The following is a 17,894-nucleotide window of genomic DNA, read 5'->3' as shown; positions in this document are numbered from 1 at the left end:
TAAAAAGAGAAAAAAGAAGAAAGAATGTAGAGAGAAAGAATGTCTGTGTAAAACCAAAAATGAAAGGAAATGATTAATCAAATAATAATAAAAAATAGTATAAAATTAGATTACCAATCACAAAAAGACAGATCACTTGCTACCCATTATCAATGATCTATCATTCTTTTCTTAATAATCTATCATTTTCCCTATTAGTTGTATGGTAATTGAAAAATTATTTTTTTCTTAATTTCAATTAATTTGTATGTTAGGGTCAGCAGCTTCTTTGGACCGCAGCAGTAGGGAGTCCCCGGCCGGGGGACCGAGCAGTACAAATGCTGAGAAAGAAGGAAGTCACGGAACGAGTGACATTGAAGTTATAAGCAACCCAAGTCAGAGCAGCATTGAAATACTCGAAGTGCAAGCAAGGTACCGTATTATTTCCATGGAATACACTTCAGAGGTCTTTAGTTAGGTTTACTTATCACAAAAATTTTGAACCTAATCTCTATTGAATCTCTTTGGAGTCAAATTTCTCAATAACGTTTTTTCTGCTATTTTAGATTTAGTTCTATAAAGTACTGTATTTAGTGGGAAAAAGTTAGTCGCGATGCGTTGCAGTGATGTGTTATTTCATAACCTAATATTAAATAACATTAACATTTTATCAAAATTTGGGAGAAAAATGGTACAAGCTCAACCTAGTTTTTCCTCCATGGTCATAATTATATTATGATTGTAGTGTTTTGTACAATAAATGAAGGAATGCATTTTTGAATTACAACTGAACTTGTCATGGTAACAAAATCGATTGAAACATCATTTCTGTAAAGTATTATGGACTATTCTGTATTAAAAGGATCTTTTATTTACTATACTTTGGTATACTTACATTCTGTAAGGTTAGTTGTGTAAGCTCTCAACTACTGCAGTTATCTTGAAAAGTATTGCTTTTATTTCCTATAAATCCTATAAAATAAATAAAATCTTAAATCTAGAGTACCTTAAAATGATATATTTTGCTTTTGTACAATCGTTAATTCAGTATGGTATAGTCGTTTGGGGTGGGGCCTATGATATCCACATAATTCATAATTCAAAAGCGTATAATAAAAACAATATAAAATAAATCCAGGCTGTATCCAAGTGAATCTCTATTTGTTGATTTCAAAGTTTTGACAGTAAGACAACTTTATTTCAAGAGACTCTTCAAACATATAGTTGAAAATAAAGATGAATTCTGTAGGATTGATAGAACATTTTACAACTTGAGACCAGACAGTTCGCTGAGGTATGTTGTTCAAGATTCTATGTTGAGCATGTTAAGAAGACAGTTGATGTATATGAGCTCTAGATTTATTAATATAATTCCATTTGATATTCATCAAAGAGTAGATTTGAAGGGAATAGAGGCTTGGATTAAGGAAAAGTATTTCTTTTCCCTGGGACCTGAATGGTTGTAATATATAGCCTATATTTTATATTTTTTAAGCAATCTCTATTTTATTTTTTGTAATTTCTGAGACCTGAATGGTAATCATATTTTTCATTTGATCTCTGTTTTCTTTTAGTTTTTCCTATTAGAAAATCTTATTTGTTTTTTCTCTCAAAATTTGTTATTACTCTTTTTATTGCAGTGATATGAAATAGTTTTTTCTTGTCATCAACTTGATTTTGTATTGTGTTATTTTTAGTATTATTTTGAATCGGACTTTTTTGCGACTGCTACCAGCGGTCAAATACTTTTCTTTTGCTGGTGATGCCTGAAACAATTTTTAGTTTTTTAGTTCTGGGTAGTTAATTTTATTTTATTTTCTTGTGATAAGTGTTTGATTTATTAACCTTTGATTTGTTACTTTGTTAAATTAAGGCAGTAAAGAATTGAATTGAATTACCAGAATTTCGATGATTCATTATATATTTGTTCTTATTCATGCAGCTTACTGTCAGCTTTCAAGATTTCCTTCTATATTGACAGTGCCAAAAATCAAGTCCTTGAAATTCGTGTATTTCATCTATAGTGTGTTATAGTCCACTACCTTTCTTGAATTTATTGCTCATTCTGAGCAAATATATTTCATATGATTACATTTGACATTTCATATGATTTGTTGGAGAAATTTCAAATGGTTTGTTATTTTTAGCTTGCAATTTCAATTTATATTCAATATCCATTCAGTTTTTTAACGTAATATTATCCGTGTAGAACGTATTATTCAAGCGGATTTATTTGTTTGTCAGGTTGAATGCGATTGGCGGAGCATCGACGACGCCGATAAGGAAACGATCGAGTGAAGAGAGACAGGCAATCGCCGCTGTGCCGCAATTGGTCACCGTTCCAGAGGTGCAAAATGTCGGCACAGGTCTCACTGAAAGCAGCTCGTCAGGTAATAAACTTCTACTCACTTCTATTGAGGCTGTGCAAAGGCTAAAAATAAACTTTCTACTGGTGATATTTTTCAAAGTTTTTCGATTTGTGTATCATCAAGCTATCAAAATGAAAAAGTTTTCTATTTGGAGAATAGATTCTTCATGGTATTGTTGATCTAGTAAAACAAAAATTTTCTTAAAATATGAATTTTTGAGAAAGTTATTCAATTTACTAAAAATGACCAAAGATAACTTTTAGTAGAGTTATTTATAGTAAATTGAATAACTTTCTCAGAAATTGATATTTTCAGAAAATTTTGTTTTACTAGATCAACAATACCATGAAGAATCTATCCTCTAAATCGCATGGATTTTGTTGGTGGGGAGTCCCTTGCGGGAAGGTCCCACCTCACCTGAATATATAATTGAAATCGGGATTCTCAACTGTTTCTCAAGCACAAAATTGAGACTATGCTTAGTAAAGTATACTGGAAACCTCACTACTTGAAAATACCACGACAGTTTTCAAATGAGTATATTTTATATTTATAATTCAGTTTTAGCAATATTACTTGTGATGAATTGAATAGAAATTAAGACTATTAAATAACTTGATTTTACAAACATCAACTATTAGTACTGTATTGAACTATTTCAAGTTCTATTTCGAAATCGATGGTTCAACAGCGTGGAATTTGAAGCGTTGGCTGCTACCAATAAGGTCAGAATTTTTATTGAAGCTTGCATGCTTATTCGAGACAACTTGAAGCCGCCTTGAAATAAAGTCCTCAGTTGGGTTTTCTTCTTCTTTGGTTAACAGCCATTGGGCTGATTAGCTTCTCTGTCATCCGCCATCCTTTTGAGGTCTCTGTAATGGCAAATCTCAGATCCTTCTTCACTTGTTCTATGTACTCCAGTCCATAGGACTTCTTCCAATTGGTTTTAGGAAGACAACAAAAACACTACAGCGATTGTTTAGTGTTGATAACCTAGAGCAGTATTACTGAATATGAAATTATCTGGGTATCTTTTAAATTAGATGAAAAATAATTGCCAAAACTCTTTAGCGGTTCGTTTATATTATTAACAATAACTGTACAAAGTATTCAAGCTATCATAGAATAATAATATTAATAATATTCGTATGGCTTTTATTGGTGGGGAGTTCCTGACGTTCCACCTCGCCTGAATATATCATTTAAGCCGTCAATGGGCCGTGCGACTGTCATACTTCAGCCGGGACCAACAGTCCGGCTGATATCTTTACGATATCATAGCGAAAAGCTATCATAAGATTATGCTATCTTTCCTCTATGATTATACTTATAGTACAATGGGTAACTCTATGTCGGGTTACCTTCCAAAATAGAGGCATAATTGGTGTTTGGAAGACTGTGGAAACTTTTGAGCGGTTCATTGTCATTGGACGGAGGCGGTTGCGGGCAGAGCAGGGGGGCGGTTGAGTCGGGGGCGGCGGCCGTGCTAGGCGAGTTCTCGGCGCTGGTCTCCTCGGTGAGGGTGGGGGCCATCCCCCCCGGCCCCCCGCCACCCCTACTGACGACTGAGAGGGTAGACGACGCGATAGCGGTGCGTGGTTCTCGTATGTTGTACATATGCTGTCGGTTAGTGAACCTACAAAAAGAAACATTTATACACTCATGAGACACATAAGTATCATAATAATATTAATAACATATTATGTAACATAGCTAATACAACAGAACATAACCTAAAATGAAAAGATCACCTGAAAAACATAGTATAGCAAGAAAAATAGAAAAAGCCTTAAATAATACCCTTTTAATATTCCTAAAGAGCTTTATGATGAATAGAGAATACTACTGAATTATTTAGCACTTCTTATTTAGTGGTATCTTCTACTAGTAGTAGATAGAAGATACCACTAAATAAGAAGTGCTAAATAATTCAGTAGTATTCTCTATTCATCATAAAGCTCTTTAGGAATATTAAAGGGTATTATTTAAGGCTTTTTCTATTTTTCTTGCTATACTATGTTTTTCAGGTGATCTTTTCATTTTAGGTTATGTTCTGTTGTATTAGCTATGTTACATAATATGTTATTAATATTATTATGATACTTATGTGTCTCATGAGTGTATAAATGTTTCTTTTTGTAGGTTCACTAACCGACAGCATATGTACAACATACGAGAACCACGCACCGCTATCGCGTCGTCTACCCTCTCAGTCGTCAGTAGGGGGTGGCGGGGGGCCAGGGGGGATGGCCCCCACCCTCACCGAGGAGACCAGCGCCGAGAACTCGCCTAGCACGGCCGCCGCCCCCGACTCAACCGCCCCCCTGCTCTGCCCGCAACCGCCTCCGTCCAATGACAATGAACCGCTCAAAAGTTTCCACAGTCTTCCAAACACCAATTATGCCTCTATTTTGGAAGGTAACCCGACATAGAGTTACCCATTGTACTATAAGTATAATCATAGAGGAAAGATAGCATAATCTTATGATAGCTTTTCGCTATGATATCGTAAAGATATCAGCCGGACTGTTGGTCCCGGCTGAAGTATGACAGTCGCACGGCCCATTGACGGCTTAAATGATATATTCAGGCGAGGTGGAACGTCAGGAACTCCCCACCAATAAAAGCCATACGAATATTATTAATATTATTATTCTATGATAGCTTGAATACTTTGTACAGTTATTGTTAATAATATAAACGAACCGCTAAAGAGTTTTGGCAATTATTTTTCATCTAATTTAAAAGATACCCAGATAATTTCATATTCAGTAATACTGCTCTAGGTTATCAACACTAAACAATCGCTGTAGTGTTTTTGTTGTCTTCCTAAAACCAATTGGAAGAAGTCCTATGGACTGGAGTACATAGAACAATTATTATTTAAACAAAACAATTGAAGAAGGATCTGAAATTGCCAATTACAGAGACCTCAAAAGGATGGCAGATGACATAGAGGCCAATCAGCCCAATGGCTGTTAACCAAAGAAGAAGAAAACCCAACTGAGGACTTTATTTCAAGGCGGTTTCAAGTTGTCTCGAATAAGCATGCAAGCTTCAATAAAAACTCTGACCTTATTGGTAGCAGCCAACGCTTCAAATTCCACGCTGTTGAACCATCGATTTCGAAATAGAACTTGAAATAGTTCAATACAGTACTAATAGTTGATGTTTGTAAAATCAAGTTATTTAATAGTCTTAATTTCTATTCAATTCATCACAAGTAATATTGCTAAAACTGAATTATAAATATAAAATCTACTCATTTGAAAACTGTCGTGGTATTTTCAAGTAGTGAGGTTTCCAGTATACTTTACTAAGCATAGTCTCAATTTTGTGCTTGAGAAACAGTTGAGAATCCCGATTTCAATTATATATTCAGGTGAGGTGGGACCTTCCCGCAAGGGACTCCCCACCAACAAAAGCCATACGAATTTACTTTCTTACCGATTTCAATTGAAATTGGAGAACTTTAATCTAGAATTTAGAATAGTATTTACTATATTATAAGAATATTGTTAGCTAGTAGGAAAGTTACTAAGATGGATTTTCGTTGTTTTTCAGATTTACTGCAAAATGTCAGCTCCAAGTTGGAAGAACCAAAGCAGTTGGATGCAGCTCCGACTGACGACACAGTGCAATACTCCTACGATTGTCTAACCAATGTCGACCATCGTATCAAATTTTTCATGTATCAAAGCCTTTTCAAAGAAGAGAATGAGGACCTTCTACTTTTAATCAGGGTAAGAAATTCTCTAGCTAATGCATATATTTTAGTTATTAAAACACAACTTCTAAGTTTCATTTATTCTATTATTTACCTACTGATTATAATCTCGATTTACTGCGAGAATAGTTTCATTTGAAACACATTACTCAACTTTTAACAACTTTTTTACTTTAAATTCTTATAATTTTATCTGTGTAATATTTCTGTGTATTGTGAATTATACTATAGTGAGATCCACGTTATAATGACAGTGGATTGAGATGGGAGAACAGCGTTGCCGATTCTCTGCCTTGATTAATTATCTTTCTACATTGTCAAAAACAGATATGGCATCGTTGTGGAGCAAGAAAAGGATAGTACTACCTGCTTTGTCGAATAATAGACAAGGATAGCAACACCAAAGTTGATCAAATGCTGTCATTATAACGTGGACCTCACTATAGCGAGTAGTAGCTGTCCTTACTGCTATTGATTATTAGTGATTATGAATAAAGTAGATTTGGTTCATATCGTACGTTTGCAATAAAAGATTCATATAAATAATGTGGTTTCCACTTTGAGAGGAAATAAAAGCAATACAATATACTTTTTGTGAATCTAGTGATATTGTTGGCTATTTTCCGTAATGTATTTCTGAAGTATACTTTTATTTGTTTTTACATTTGTAGGTGACTATTTGTGATGAAAAGGGACAAAGGTATCCGGGTTGTTTCGTGCTATCAAATTGCAATTGTTTCATCCTGAAGGTTGTTGGCAAAGAGGCTGGGTAAGTAATAATCCTTGCATTAATATTTAATATCTAGTTTTCCTTTAGACTGAATCATATTTAGGGCCGGTTTCCGAGCTCGGGATTTAGCTAAGTTCTAGACTTTAAACAGCTTGAGTCAGAAAATTGGCTTTCCAAAACGTGGCGTAGTCGCAGTTTTTATTACAGTAGTTGTAGTTTTTATTTTCTCATCTCTATAATTGGCAACGTTTTTCCTTGACGAAATTAAACATTCCTAAATAATTCAAAATAGCTGAAACTTAACAATATTTTTCTCTTTATTTTATTTTGTGTTCAATTTTTTAGTTTTGCGAAATTTGATTCAAAAGTGACTATGACAATGGGCCATATGAATAAAGTTGAGCATTTGCTTATACTTCTAAAATATGGAGCATTTGCTTCATTCTCTATGAATAAACGTGAGCTAAACCTTTAGCTCATGCTCATCAAAAAAATAGTTTGAGCATTTGCTCAAAAGTAAAAGCTTATACTCAAAATTGTATGAATAAACTAGAGCATTTGCTCAACTTTTAAAGCAAATGCTTCAAAAAAGGTGAGTCTAGTCTAGAGCAGCTTTTCACCTTTTGCTCATAGTAAAATGGCTCAACTAATTTGTATGAGGAAGAGGAAACTATACCAGATACAATCACAACCAATAGTTGAGAAGTATAAAACTCTTTTTAGATTCAACAATGATATAAAATTACCATTATTCCTACAAAAGAATAAATACAAAAGATAGCTATCTGATATAAAGATAGACACCAAAAAATAGGAAATAGGCATTTAAGAAGATGAGAGTGTGGACGATTATAAGAAGGCTATTGATATTATAAGAATAAGCTGAAGATTGTTATAGAGATGACATTTTTTCACGCTATTATTTCAAAATTATAAACACAAATTCTATATACAAGGTTTTTGGAAATTTTGCATTTCAAGGATAATATAAAAAGAAAAGGAGCCTCCTTCATACGCCAATATTCGAGTAAAAATCAGACTATAGAATTATTCATCATAAATCAGCTGACAAGTGATTACACAGATGTGTGGAGAAGCCAGTCTATTGCTGTATTTTAAGCCGATCTCCTGGTGACAAATGATTTTGTCGGAGAAGGCTTAGTTGTTGAAATTGTGCTAGACCCTGAGATCTGCGGATTTTTATCTGATCAATAATGTGATCCTAATTCTAGTGGTTTGAGGGTCTTGGAATTAAAAAACATAGATATGCGGTTTACTGACTGCTCTTATAATAATGAGAATAATATAGAGAATATTACAAAATGCATCTTTACATGGATAATCTAATAATCAATCTGTCTTTAAGAGACCGAATACACATGTCTTTAAGAGACCAAATACAATATGTCTTTAAGAGACCAAATTTACGGGGCACATCTAATATTGTAGTGGGGGTATCAAGTACTTATCTAAGATCTGTCGTCCTCGAGTCCGGTGTCCAAAGGGTGATGGATGAGGATGAAGGGTTATGGCCTCCAGGCATCGGGCTAGTGGCGTCAGATCGAAGATCGTCTTTCAGCCCCGCACGGCAAGGTCAGATGTCCGATATCACCGGCCATCTCGGTCGGCGAATTCGTAAGCCCTCGTTCGACAGCAAGGCATATTTACAGCACGATCCTCGAATGAGTATACAAGAATACACACACACACACAAAAAAACCTGCAACACAAGTCACAACTACTTAGTAATGCTAGAATAAATAACATACTAAATATTGTAATTAATGAATGATTTCTCAAGAAATCATCTAATGAATACAATACATACAAATTACATGAATATTAAAATTAGAGGAATTAATTGTAGAATTTGAAATCTATAATGAATGGGATTATGAAAAGAAATTACTAGTTAAAAGAATGATGAACAGTTACAGAGTTACAGTTGATGTACAACCAGTGAGTATTCCAAACTTTACTCACAATTACAAAATTCCAGAGATATAAATGACTGTATCAATAAAAAAATAGGAATATACTCCATTTAGTATAGCTTTCTTGTACATTAGGATATGGTCATACATCTCAGATGTAAGACTACAAAATTGAGTGAAAAATTAAATTAATTGAATAATTGTTAAATCAGGGGTTGTTACCTGATACATCAAAATAAAGACAATACAACAATACTATAAAATATTCATTACTCACCCTTAAATGGGTTTTCGACTGTCACTAATCCATAGCCTACAATAATAATAAAGTGCAGCAGTCAACCGCTCTGAATGGAAATTAACTATGCCATTAATAATTTAATAAAAGGATTAGCGATTTCAAAACTGATGGGATAAATGATTCCCAATAATATAATTTTAGTCTCCGAGAGAGAATAAAAAACTGTCTGGAAAAGACATTATTGAATCAGGTCAATAAATAATTAAGCTCAGAAAACATGTCTGTACTCTACAGAAGATAAAAGCGGTCTCTCGTTCAGGTCTCCAAGTCGACCAAATCAGGATCAAAAAAGGTATCAGGGCTGGTAATATTATGCATTAAAAAATACCAAATTACAAAGGACGTGGTGGGGACGACAATAATTTCCCTCAATAGAACGAGAAAGGAATACAACTAACAAAGACAGAATACAGGAAAATTCCCTCGATCAAAGTAGAAGACTCAGCAATAGAATGGACGTTCAACTGATTTTTTATGATGATTTTGCGTTTACAACAATTCTAAGTACTCTAGAAAAACGTTGGAAAACAATAGAGGAAATATCAGAATTTAATTACGTAATGTGCGGAATGACATCATGAAACTACTCCGATACCGTAAGAAAATCACAACGTTAATCCAGCACTCTAATAAAATTTTATCTTGGAAAAGTTATAATTTCGAAAAAATAAATAAATAAATTTTGGCACAATTTCCATAAGGTCTATAGTTTCAATCAGGTACTTGTGGATGAGAATACTGCGTGAGGTCTACTGTTCACAGAACTACTAGTAAATAGAAAACAGAGCAGACGACGCAAACACAAGCGGTGTCTCCTACTTGCATATTTAGCGCTTACGTGAGCTATAAAAACAAAGTAAGGCCACAAAGGCGAATCAGCTGATGAAAAGTCTTTAAAATACGTGAGCATTTGCTCCAGAGTTCAGGAGCATAAGGTAAGAGTATAAGGTAAAGCTTATTCATATAAAAATGAGCAAATGCTTATGCTTCTACCTAATGCTCATGAGCAAAACCTTATGCTCCATGCTCATGGTCATGAGCATATGCTTTGGTTTTATTCATATGGCCCATTGACTACGACTACGCCCCGTTTTGGAAAGCCAATTTTCTGACTCCAGCTGTTTAAAGTCTAGAACTTAGCCAAATCCCAAGCTCGGAAACCGGCCTTTTGTCTTACAATTGTTGTCGATAGCCAATATTATAAGTGAATAGCAAAACTAAAAACAAAATTTGAAAAATTTAGATTTAATTTAATCTTTTGGCTTTCAATTCAACAGGGATGATGCTAGTGAATTCTTGCAAAAAGAATGCACGTTTAGCAATTCGAAATTGAGCAAAGTACAGTCACTTCCCTGGTTTCAAGGTGCATCGGTAACGTTCCAGGATAGCTGGTATCTTCTTCTAACACACGATGTGTCCAGGACAAAATCGTTTCTCAAAGCTGTCAATGGTGAGTGAATTACATTATTTTTCAATAGAACAAATTCTAGAGATTGTAAAAATACGGCAGAGTATTTTCTACGGATTCTCTTATCTCGTGATGGCAATAAATATCATGAATGAATTAATCTCTTTGATGAGGACATACAATGATTGTACAGGAATGCGTGGAATTGTTATAACAATATCTTTGATCAAAACCGCGTTTTACTATCGAAGTATTTTTACTAAATCTTTTCGAAAGAGATATATTAATCAGCAATAGAAAACTTGGGAAAATTGCGTTATAGTGAATTAGCCAATAAGATGATTTAAGAATGACAGTACCGATGTCATCCTATTTTGAACATGACAGTAGTCCTATCGATGTCATTCAATATTGAACATGACAGTACCAACCGGTATTAGGCCTACTAACAATTCAACAATGTTAGCGAAGTGAATAATTTGCACAATTATACAGAAGATTAATTCATCTTTGCTTTTTTCAAATGAAATGCATTTATTAGTTAGCAAACCAACTGATATGGAGGTTTATTTTCATGTCAATCTCGTTTATTTCTGTTGGATTCCATTTCAGTAAATTAAACATACTCACAGAATAGTGAACTTTTATTTATTGACTTCCTATGATTACTAAACTGAATTAAAACACTCTTAAATGATAAATTATTTGAAAACTAGCAGATAACCCGAGCTCCACAAAATTCTGTTTAAATCACAAATAGATTGACTTTAGTTTTGTAGTTCCATGCTGATATTGAAAGTATTACCATAGCCACCTCTAATACAAGACCCCGGCCTACGATATTGCAACGTCGCAGTGTAGGCCTAGAATCTAATACATGATTAGTGAAAAAGATCAGCTGGTATTTTTCAAAATCTTCTTCACCAATCACAACAGTTATTCTAGGCCTACGCTGCGACGTTGCAATATCGTAGGCCGGGGCCTTGTATGAGAGGTGGCTATGGTATTACCAACTGCAATAATTTACAATAGAAAAACGATTTGTTTGGGGTTTTATCTTACGTAAACTTTGCATAGCAAATTGAATAGATTTGTTTCAATGATCAAAATTATAATTAACAAAAATGAAAATAGGCCTATAACCATCGTCGGTGAATTAAGAATCTTCATGCAAAAATTTCAAGTTAATCAGTTTAGTAGTTCAGACGTGATAATGTGTTATTTGTGTATTTCCTATGCCATACATGTATAAGCCAATTCTTTTCATCATAATATAACTAATTTGCAATCATATCATAATTATGTTAACCTTTTTGTTGTTTAAATTGAATAATTCAAGTGTTGTATTTGTTGTAGACGCTCGGCCATGTTTACCGGAGCAGTGCGTGATCGACAGCAGTGAGAGGTCAGCAGGCGGCTCATGGGAGGACAGCAACGGCAAGATGGCGCTGGCCATTCAACAGCAGCTGCTGACAGCTCCCTCCATGCAGGGCGAGGGCGACTTGGACGCAGTTGTGCGACACATGTCGCTGCCTGTCTCTGTCGCAATCAGTCGCGATAAAGGTACCTAATCAGTCACTCGCTCACATCTTGACTATTATTCTATTATCAAGTGCAGTGCAAAAGTCGTAGAGTGGTCTATTATAGTGAGATTCACGTTATAAAGTCAGTGAAACTGATAGGACTACAGGGGTGCCAAGTTTCACATTCCCACTGCCTTTTATAGTAGATAGCATTATTAAAGTCAAAATACCTCTGGGCGTAATTTTGTGCTCTACAATCTGAGACCAGGTAGAGCGCTCTATCTCATATAGATTTCCAGGTACACCTGCTAACAGTGGTGATCTAGTGAAGTTTTCTTATTTAATTTGGTTACAACTTTTCTAAATTCTAAATTCCTGGTTTATATTTCTAGTTTATAATTCTAAATTCCTAGTGTATATTTTGGACTCAAAATTGGACAAAAATCATAATGTTTAAACATAAACATAAACATAAATAATAATGTTTAAACATTAAACATAACCTATTTTTTGACAATTTCTATCTAAATTGGGAAAGGTACAGTTTTGGGTCTATAAGCCTGTTATTCCTTTCCCAATCATAATTGAGGATGATATTGTATTTATCAATGTATAAATAAATAAATAATATAAAAAATACTCCTGTATTTTGAAAAACACCTAATTATTACCTTCAACCATTACCATTCATTACCAATTTCATTTTCCTGATTGAGATTTCGCACAATTATATATGTTCATGTTCTATGAGAACCAGCCTTTAGATGCAATTTGGTGGAGAGTCGCCTATAAGGACACCTCAAGGATCAAAGTTTCAAACAGTAATAACTTTTGACACAATGATCGGATCTCCTCGTACTACAGCTTATTCTTCTCGGCTCTTCAAAGCAGTTCAAAATCATGTATCATAAGTCGAATTTGTAAGATAAATTATTGGAAATTTATTGTTGAGTATACATCAACCCATATCTCCATACACAAAATAATGGACAATTCATATATTCAAAGCTGTAACTCCACATAAAATATAATCTCTATATAATTATTTATCTAGCTCAAGGAAATTTTGCATGCATAACTGAGATAAAGTTGAAAATAGAACTTCATTGAAAATTAAGAATCTTATTAGGTAGTGAAATTGTTGAAATTATTCAAAGGCAGTTTTTGCCGGCCGGTCTAGTGGTAAGGAGCGTTACAAACTTCGTACTACTGGCACCGCCTGATTCGTGGGTTCGAATCCGGCCGATGGCATGAACGTTTGATCATCTCATCAATATTCACCAACGCACTTTCCATTACCCAAGCGCAAGCAAAAAGCTCATGAGGGCTCATCCGCAATAAAAAATAAAAAAAATGAACCTATTTACTCGTTGACAACAATATCGCTTTGAGATGCTCAGTTATGTGTTGTTTAGTTTGGTAACACCGATTACATGTTATAGGTAAAGTATTTTGACCCCCCCCTCCTCAAAAAAAGTAAGATCATGTGTCTTTCAATCTCGAATTAGATATTAGTCACTGAGATATTCCACAGTAAGTTTCAGTATTAGTTGTATAAAGTTTGAATTCGTTTGCAGCGCCGACTGAAACAATATCGTTGGCTTCGTTTGGAGTGACGGCTTCGAATATTTTCCTGCTGGAGCCAGAGGTGAGCTGGATGCTGGCTTCCACCGATGTTCAGCCCACGTTGCATAGGACGCAACTCATGAGCAACCTGGTTGATGTTGTAAGTTGTATTAAGTTCATCGTTTTTAGTTAATTTATGGAGCTTTGTAGCAGAGAAGGATTGAATGATCTGTCCAATTTCAAATCGAAATTTTAGACTAAAGATGGAAATAAATGAGACATTGCTTTTGTTCAGACGCTAATGAATAAATAATAATTATTGAACGTATATTTAAATCAAATGCTGTCAACCTCCTCGAAGATGCTGCAAATATTAAATTTAAATTTTAAATAGATACTGCAATTTGCTACTGCAAATATATCCTGACAGCAGGATGAATATTTGAATTGAATTGAAAAAATCTTCATTCATAAACATGTACAGGTACATAAGGAACAGCGTCAATATACAAACATAAACATAAAAAGTAATAGAATCAGTAAAAAGTAGTAACAGTCTTAAAATCTCCTATGTAAATAACAAAAATCGATTAAACAACAATCACAAACCCACAGTGCGATCTGCAAACTACTGCAGGGAGTACAGATACAATGACATTAAAAACTCCTTGAGTTTTATACTTAATTTTTTATGTTCTCTATTGCCTGTAATTCCAAAGGCAGCATTGTGAAGTATTTCCTTCCTATGTAGTTCGTCTTTTTCTTGAAAAATTCTAACCTGTGTCTTTCCGTTATCCTCCCAAATCTAGTATTGAAGCCATGAGTCTCATTCCGTAGTTCTTCTACAGGGTAATTCCTAACTTACATGATAACATCAAATACGTATTGCCTGTAAACTGTAAGAATGCCAAGCTGCGAAAACCAGTTTTACAGAGTTCATTCTTTTTAGATTCATCATTATTCTTAGTGTTTTTTTCTGTTGAATGAGAATTCTATCAAGATTGCTCTTGGTCGTGGTTCCGTAAATGCATAGACCATAGGCCAGATGGGAGTGTATTAGTGAGTGATAGAGCGTTTTCATAGTTGAAAGACTGCATTTATTCGACATTTGTCTTAAAGCATACAGCCCAGGGGAGATTTTTTTGACTACCTGACAAACATGATTATTCCAGGATAAATTACTGTCGATTTCTAAACCCAGGAATTGTGTACCGGTCACTAATTCCAACATTTCATTATCAATAAAGACATTTGGGCAAATTTCATTTTTTCTCTGATTCGTCGAAAATGAAATTACGACTGACTTCCCCCCCCCCATTTAGAATAAGGTTCCTGTCATTGAGAAATTTATTCATAAGAGAAAGGTCAGTTGCGGATGTCTCTTCTACACTTTGCAATGTATTACCTGAGAAGATGACATTAGCGTCATCTGCATAGAGACACAAAGTAGCTTGCTCTTGGAAAACTCTAGGCAACCCCTTGATGTAACAGATAAATAACAGCGGGCCCAGTATTGTCCCTTGAGGCACACCGTAATTCAAATGTCTAATGTTGGAGCTATATTGAATTTTAGAAGCACCATTATTAAAACAAATTTCCTTCTAGCTGTTCACCCTGTTGTCAATATTTGCAGTGGCAGAAGTCTTCGGGGTGGATGATAGCATTCAATTTGGAGTTTCGTTTGATACATATTATTTACGAAATACGACTTTTAAAAAATAATCGAATATACTCTAGCTAGAAGAATAGAACTTGTTAGAACTAAATAAGTAAAAGTAAATTCGTCTGGCTTTTAATGGTGGAAAGTCCCTGGGAAGGTTCCATCTGGCCTGAATATATAATGTAAGCCATCAATGAGCCTTAGGACTGTCATACTCAACCGGGACCGACAGTTTAACGTGCCCATCCACACGGGAGTGACCTGGTCAAAAAAATTTGGTTATGAGCTGGTTTGAACCCGGAATCTCTGGGCTGCTACGCAAGCACCCCATTCACTAGGCCACACGGATCACTAAAATGATCTCGACTGAAGAATTTGATCAACTTTGTTTGGATTGTTTTTACTTCTGGAAAAGCTTATAGGTCTACTATAGGAAAAAACAAAACATATAGGTTACTGTAGTTCCATTATATTTGTCAAGCTGCTACAGGAATAATCATAGATCATATCTCAAAAACCGATCACATATTATTAAAGTTTCTATCTTTCTATGCATTGCTACTATCTGAAGAAAATTCCAATCACATGGTATTAGTTATAGTTGTCAATAGATGATCAGAGAGCTTGAAATGTTTGAACTGATTCTATAAGTCACTTTTTCTTTGTGTGTCCAGTATCCTACTTCTGGAAATGGCATCAATTCAACTTTTTACAGCATTGAGAACCTTGGGATTGATAGCCTTCTAGTTCAAGATTTCACTTTTCCCGTAATATTGCTTCACTCTTAATCATCAACTTAACTCACCAACAGTATGGTAAATTACTAACAGTAAATAACACACATACATCCCTTGTGTGTAATTTGAAGTGACTTTGTTTAATATTGGTAGCCTAACGTACAACATTATAATTTCCTCTATAAAAACTGAATCTCTCTTACACACTTTCTACACAGCTAGGCCTACATATCAAGAGTGACCACACACAAACAACTCCTTTGTGATGGCATTTCAAACCATTTATCGAACTAAATTTACAAACTTTCTGGTTTCCTTTGAAGTTTATTTAAAATAAACTATGTTAACGATCTAATAAATTGAACCTAGATGTAACTTATTGACATTTTTCGCAGGAGAAATCTGGCACTTCTCTGGAGCTACATTTCTTGGACGAGAATGAAGGTGTTGAAGAAGTTTGGAAACTCTCCTATCTGACCACCGAAGCCGTCAGCAATATCTTAGAGGCAATAAAAAGTCCGTGGGAAACGTTGTTCTCAGTTCCCTTGCAAATAACCAATGGATAGAACCGATACCAGATATTAAAGGAGAAACTATATGGCAATAATTTTATTCTGTTGAACTCGATAAGTTGTTTGTAAATAAATATGCTTTATTCTTGTAAATTGTTTTTTTTTTTAGAGAAGCAACCCCGGTTGATCGTAGAACAAGGTTTAATATTCTGTCGGTTGCACAAAAGCCGGTTAAATTCTAATCGTGATTAATTCAACGATAACCAATCAGAGGAGCCGTCTTATCAAAAATGCCTTCTCGTGAAATTAATCACGGTTGAAATTTAACCGGCTTTTGTGCAACCGGGCCAAATTTATCAGTATTGTAAGTTATATTATGTAATGCTTGATCAGAGAGACTGATAACAAATATCTTAATATTCATCTATAATGCTACCCAAACCATTATGTTTCTGCTGTAACAACTTACTACTACATAACAAGAAAATTGATCCCAATGATAATTCTATAACTATGACTCTGTTGATATACTTAAAAAATATCCTTATATTAATGAATGAATAACAAGTAAATTGGATGAATAACTACTGTAAAATTGATTGGTACAGCGTACAGCGACTATATACCTTGCCGAGTTTCCTAGAAGATTGTTCCTACAACTTTCAAGACACTGGAAAAGCATGCATTTTTCTTCCTCGTTCAAAGAAATCCTTTAAACAAAATAAGCAAATCCGAAATTATGTTATTTTATTGATTGATTTGTTGAAATCCAAAACTATTAATTCTCCATAAATATTTTATGTTCATCCATTTTCTAGTTCACCTCATTTAAAAAGATGGAGGAAGTTTTTAGTTACCTACAGTTAATTGTTGGAAGTACAAGGTGTTTCAAGTTTATAGTCCCTAACCATTATCGCTTCTGAAATTCCTTCCTATTCCTAACAATACATGGGATACAAAAAATACAATAAAACTGAAATTATAATGATATTATAATCCAGCTAGTAAATACAATAAAAGAATATTCATGTGCACTGTTTTCTAAGACAAATTCTTTCTCAACGATGTTTAAACCGAGACCATACCAGTCATTTACATTGTATGTGGAGGAAGTTTTATAGTTATTTGTATATCTAGAGTGAAAAGTACTGTATTTTCCTGACGGAGAAAAAACATTTTTCACTCGTGATACACACAAGATTTTTCCTCCACCTACATTTTTATAAAAACTGCAAATAAAATATAGTTTCATTTCTATAAAATTCATTATTCGTTCTCTCACACATAAGACAACATTTATTTCGCTGTAAATAATAGAAGCATTGATATAGGGCCTATATGTATTCTGTAATCGATCATTATGTATGATGAGATTTGAAACAGGTATTCATAACAACAATAATTGATATGATAATAAATTATTGACTTATATAGATTGTTCTTGTTTC

General features: G+C 34.3%; 1 protein-coding gene across 2 annotated transcripts in view; it reads left to right on the top strand.

Moving 5' to 3' along the window:
• The window catches only part of LOC111053496 (serine/threonine-protein kinase 11-interacting protein), a 35,304-nt gene extending 18,705 nt beyond the window's left edge, over positions 1-16,599 (top strand). For both annotated transcript variants that reach the window (XM_022340395.2, XM_022340394.2), the window contains 9 exons: positions 255-411; positions 2,224-2,369; positions 4,491-4,766; positions 5,913-6,091; positions 6,747-6,844; positions 10,318-10,490; positions 11,805-12,011; positions 13,549-13,697; positions 16,330-16,599. In XM_022340395.2, coding sequence (XP_022196087.2) covers positions 255-411; positions 2,224-2,369; positions 4,491-4,766; positions 5,913-6,091; positions 6,747-6,844; positions 10,318-10,490; positions 11,805-12,011; positions 13,549-13,697; positions 16,330-16,500 — 1,556 coding nt within the window. In that variant the 3' untranslated portion in view covers positions 16,501-16,599. The remainder of the gene's footprint in view (positions 1-254; positions 412-2,223; positions 2,370-4,490; positions 4,767-5,912; positions 6,092-6,746; positions 6,845-10,317; positions 10,491-11,804; positions 12,012-13,548; positions 13,698-16,329) is intronic.
• Positions 16,600-17,894: the final 1,295 nt, after the last annotated feature.

This window comes from Nilaparvata lugens, chromosome 8 (genome assembly GCF_014356525.2).
Source record: "Nilaparvata lugens isolate BPH chromosome 8, ASM1435652v1, whole genome shotgun sequence".
Taxonomy (NCBI): domain Eukaryota; kingdom Metazoa; phylum Arthropoda; class Insecta; order Hemiptera; family Delphacidae; genus Nilaparvata; species Nilaparvata lugens.
The sequence above is the reverse complement of the archived record's forward strand: the minus strand, read 5'-3'. Positions and strand labels throughout refer to the sequence as shown.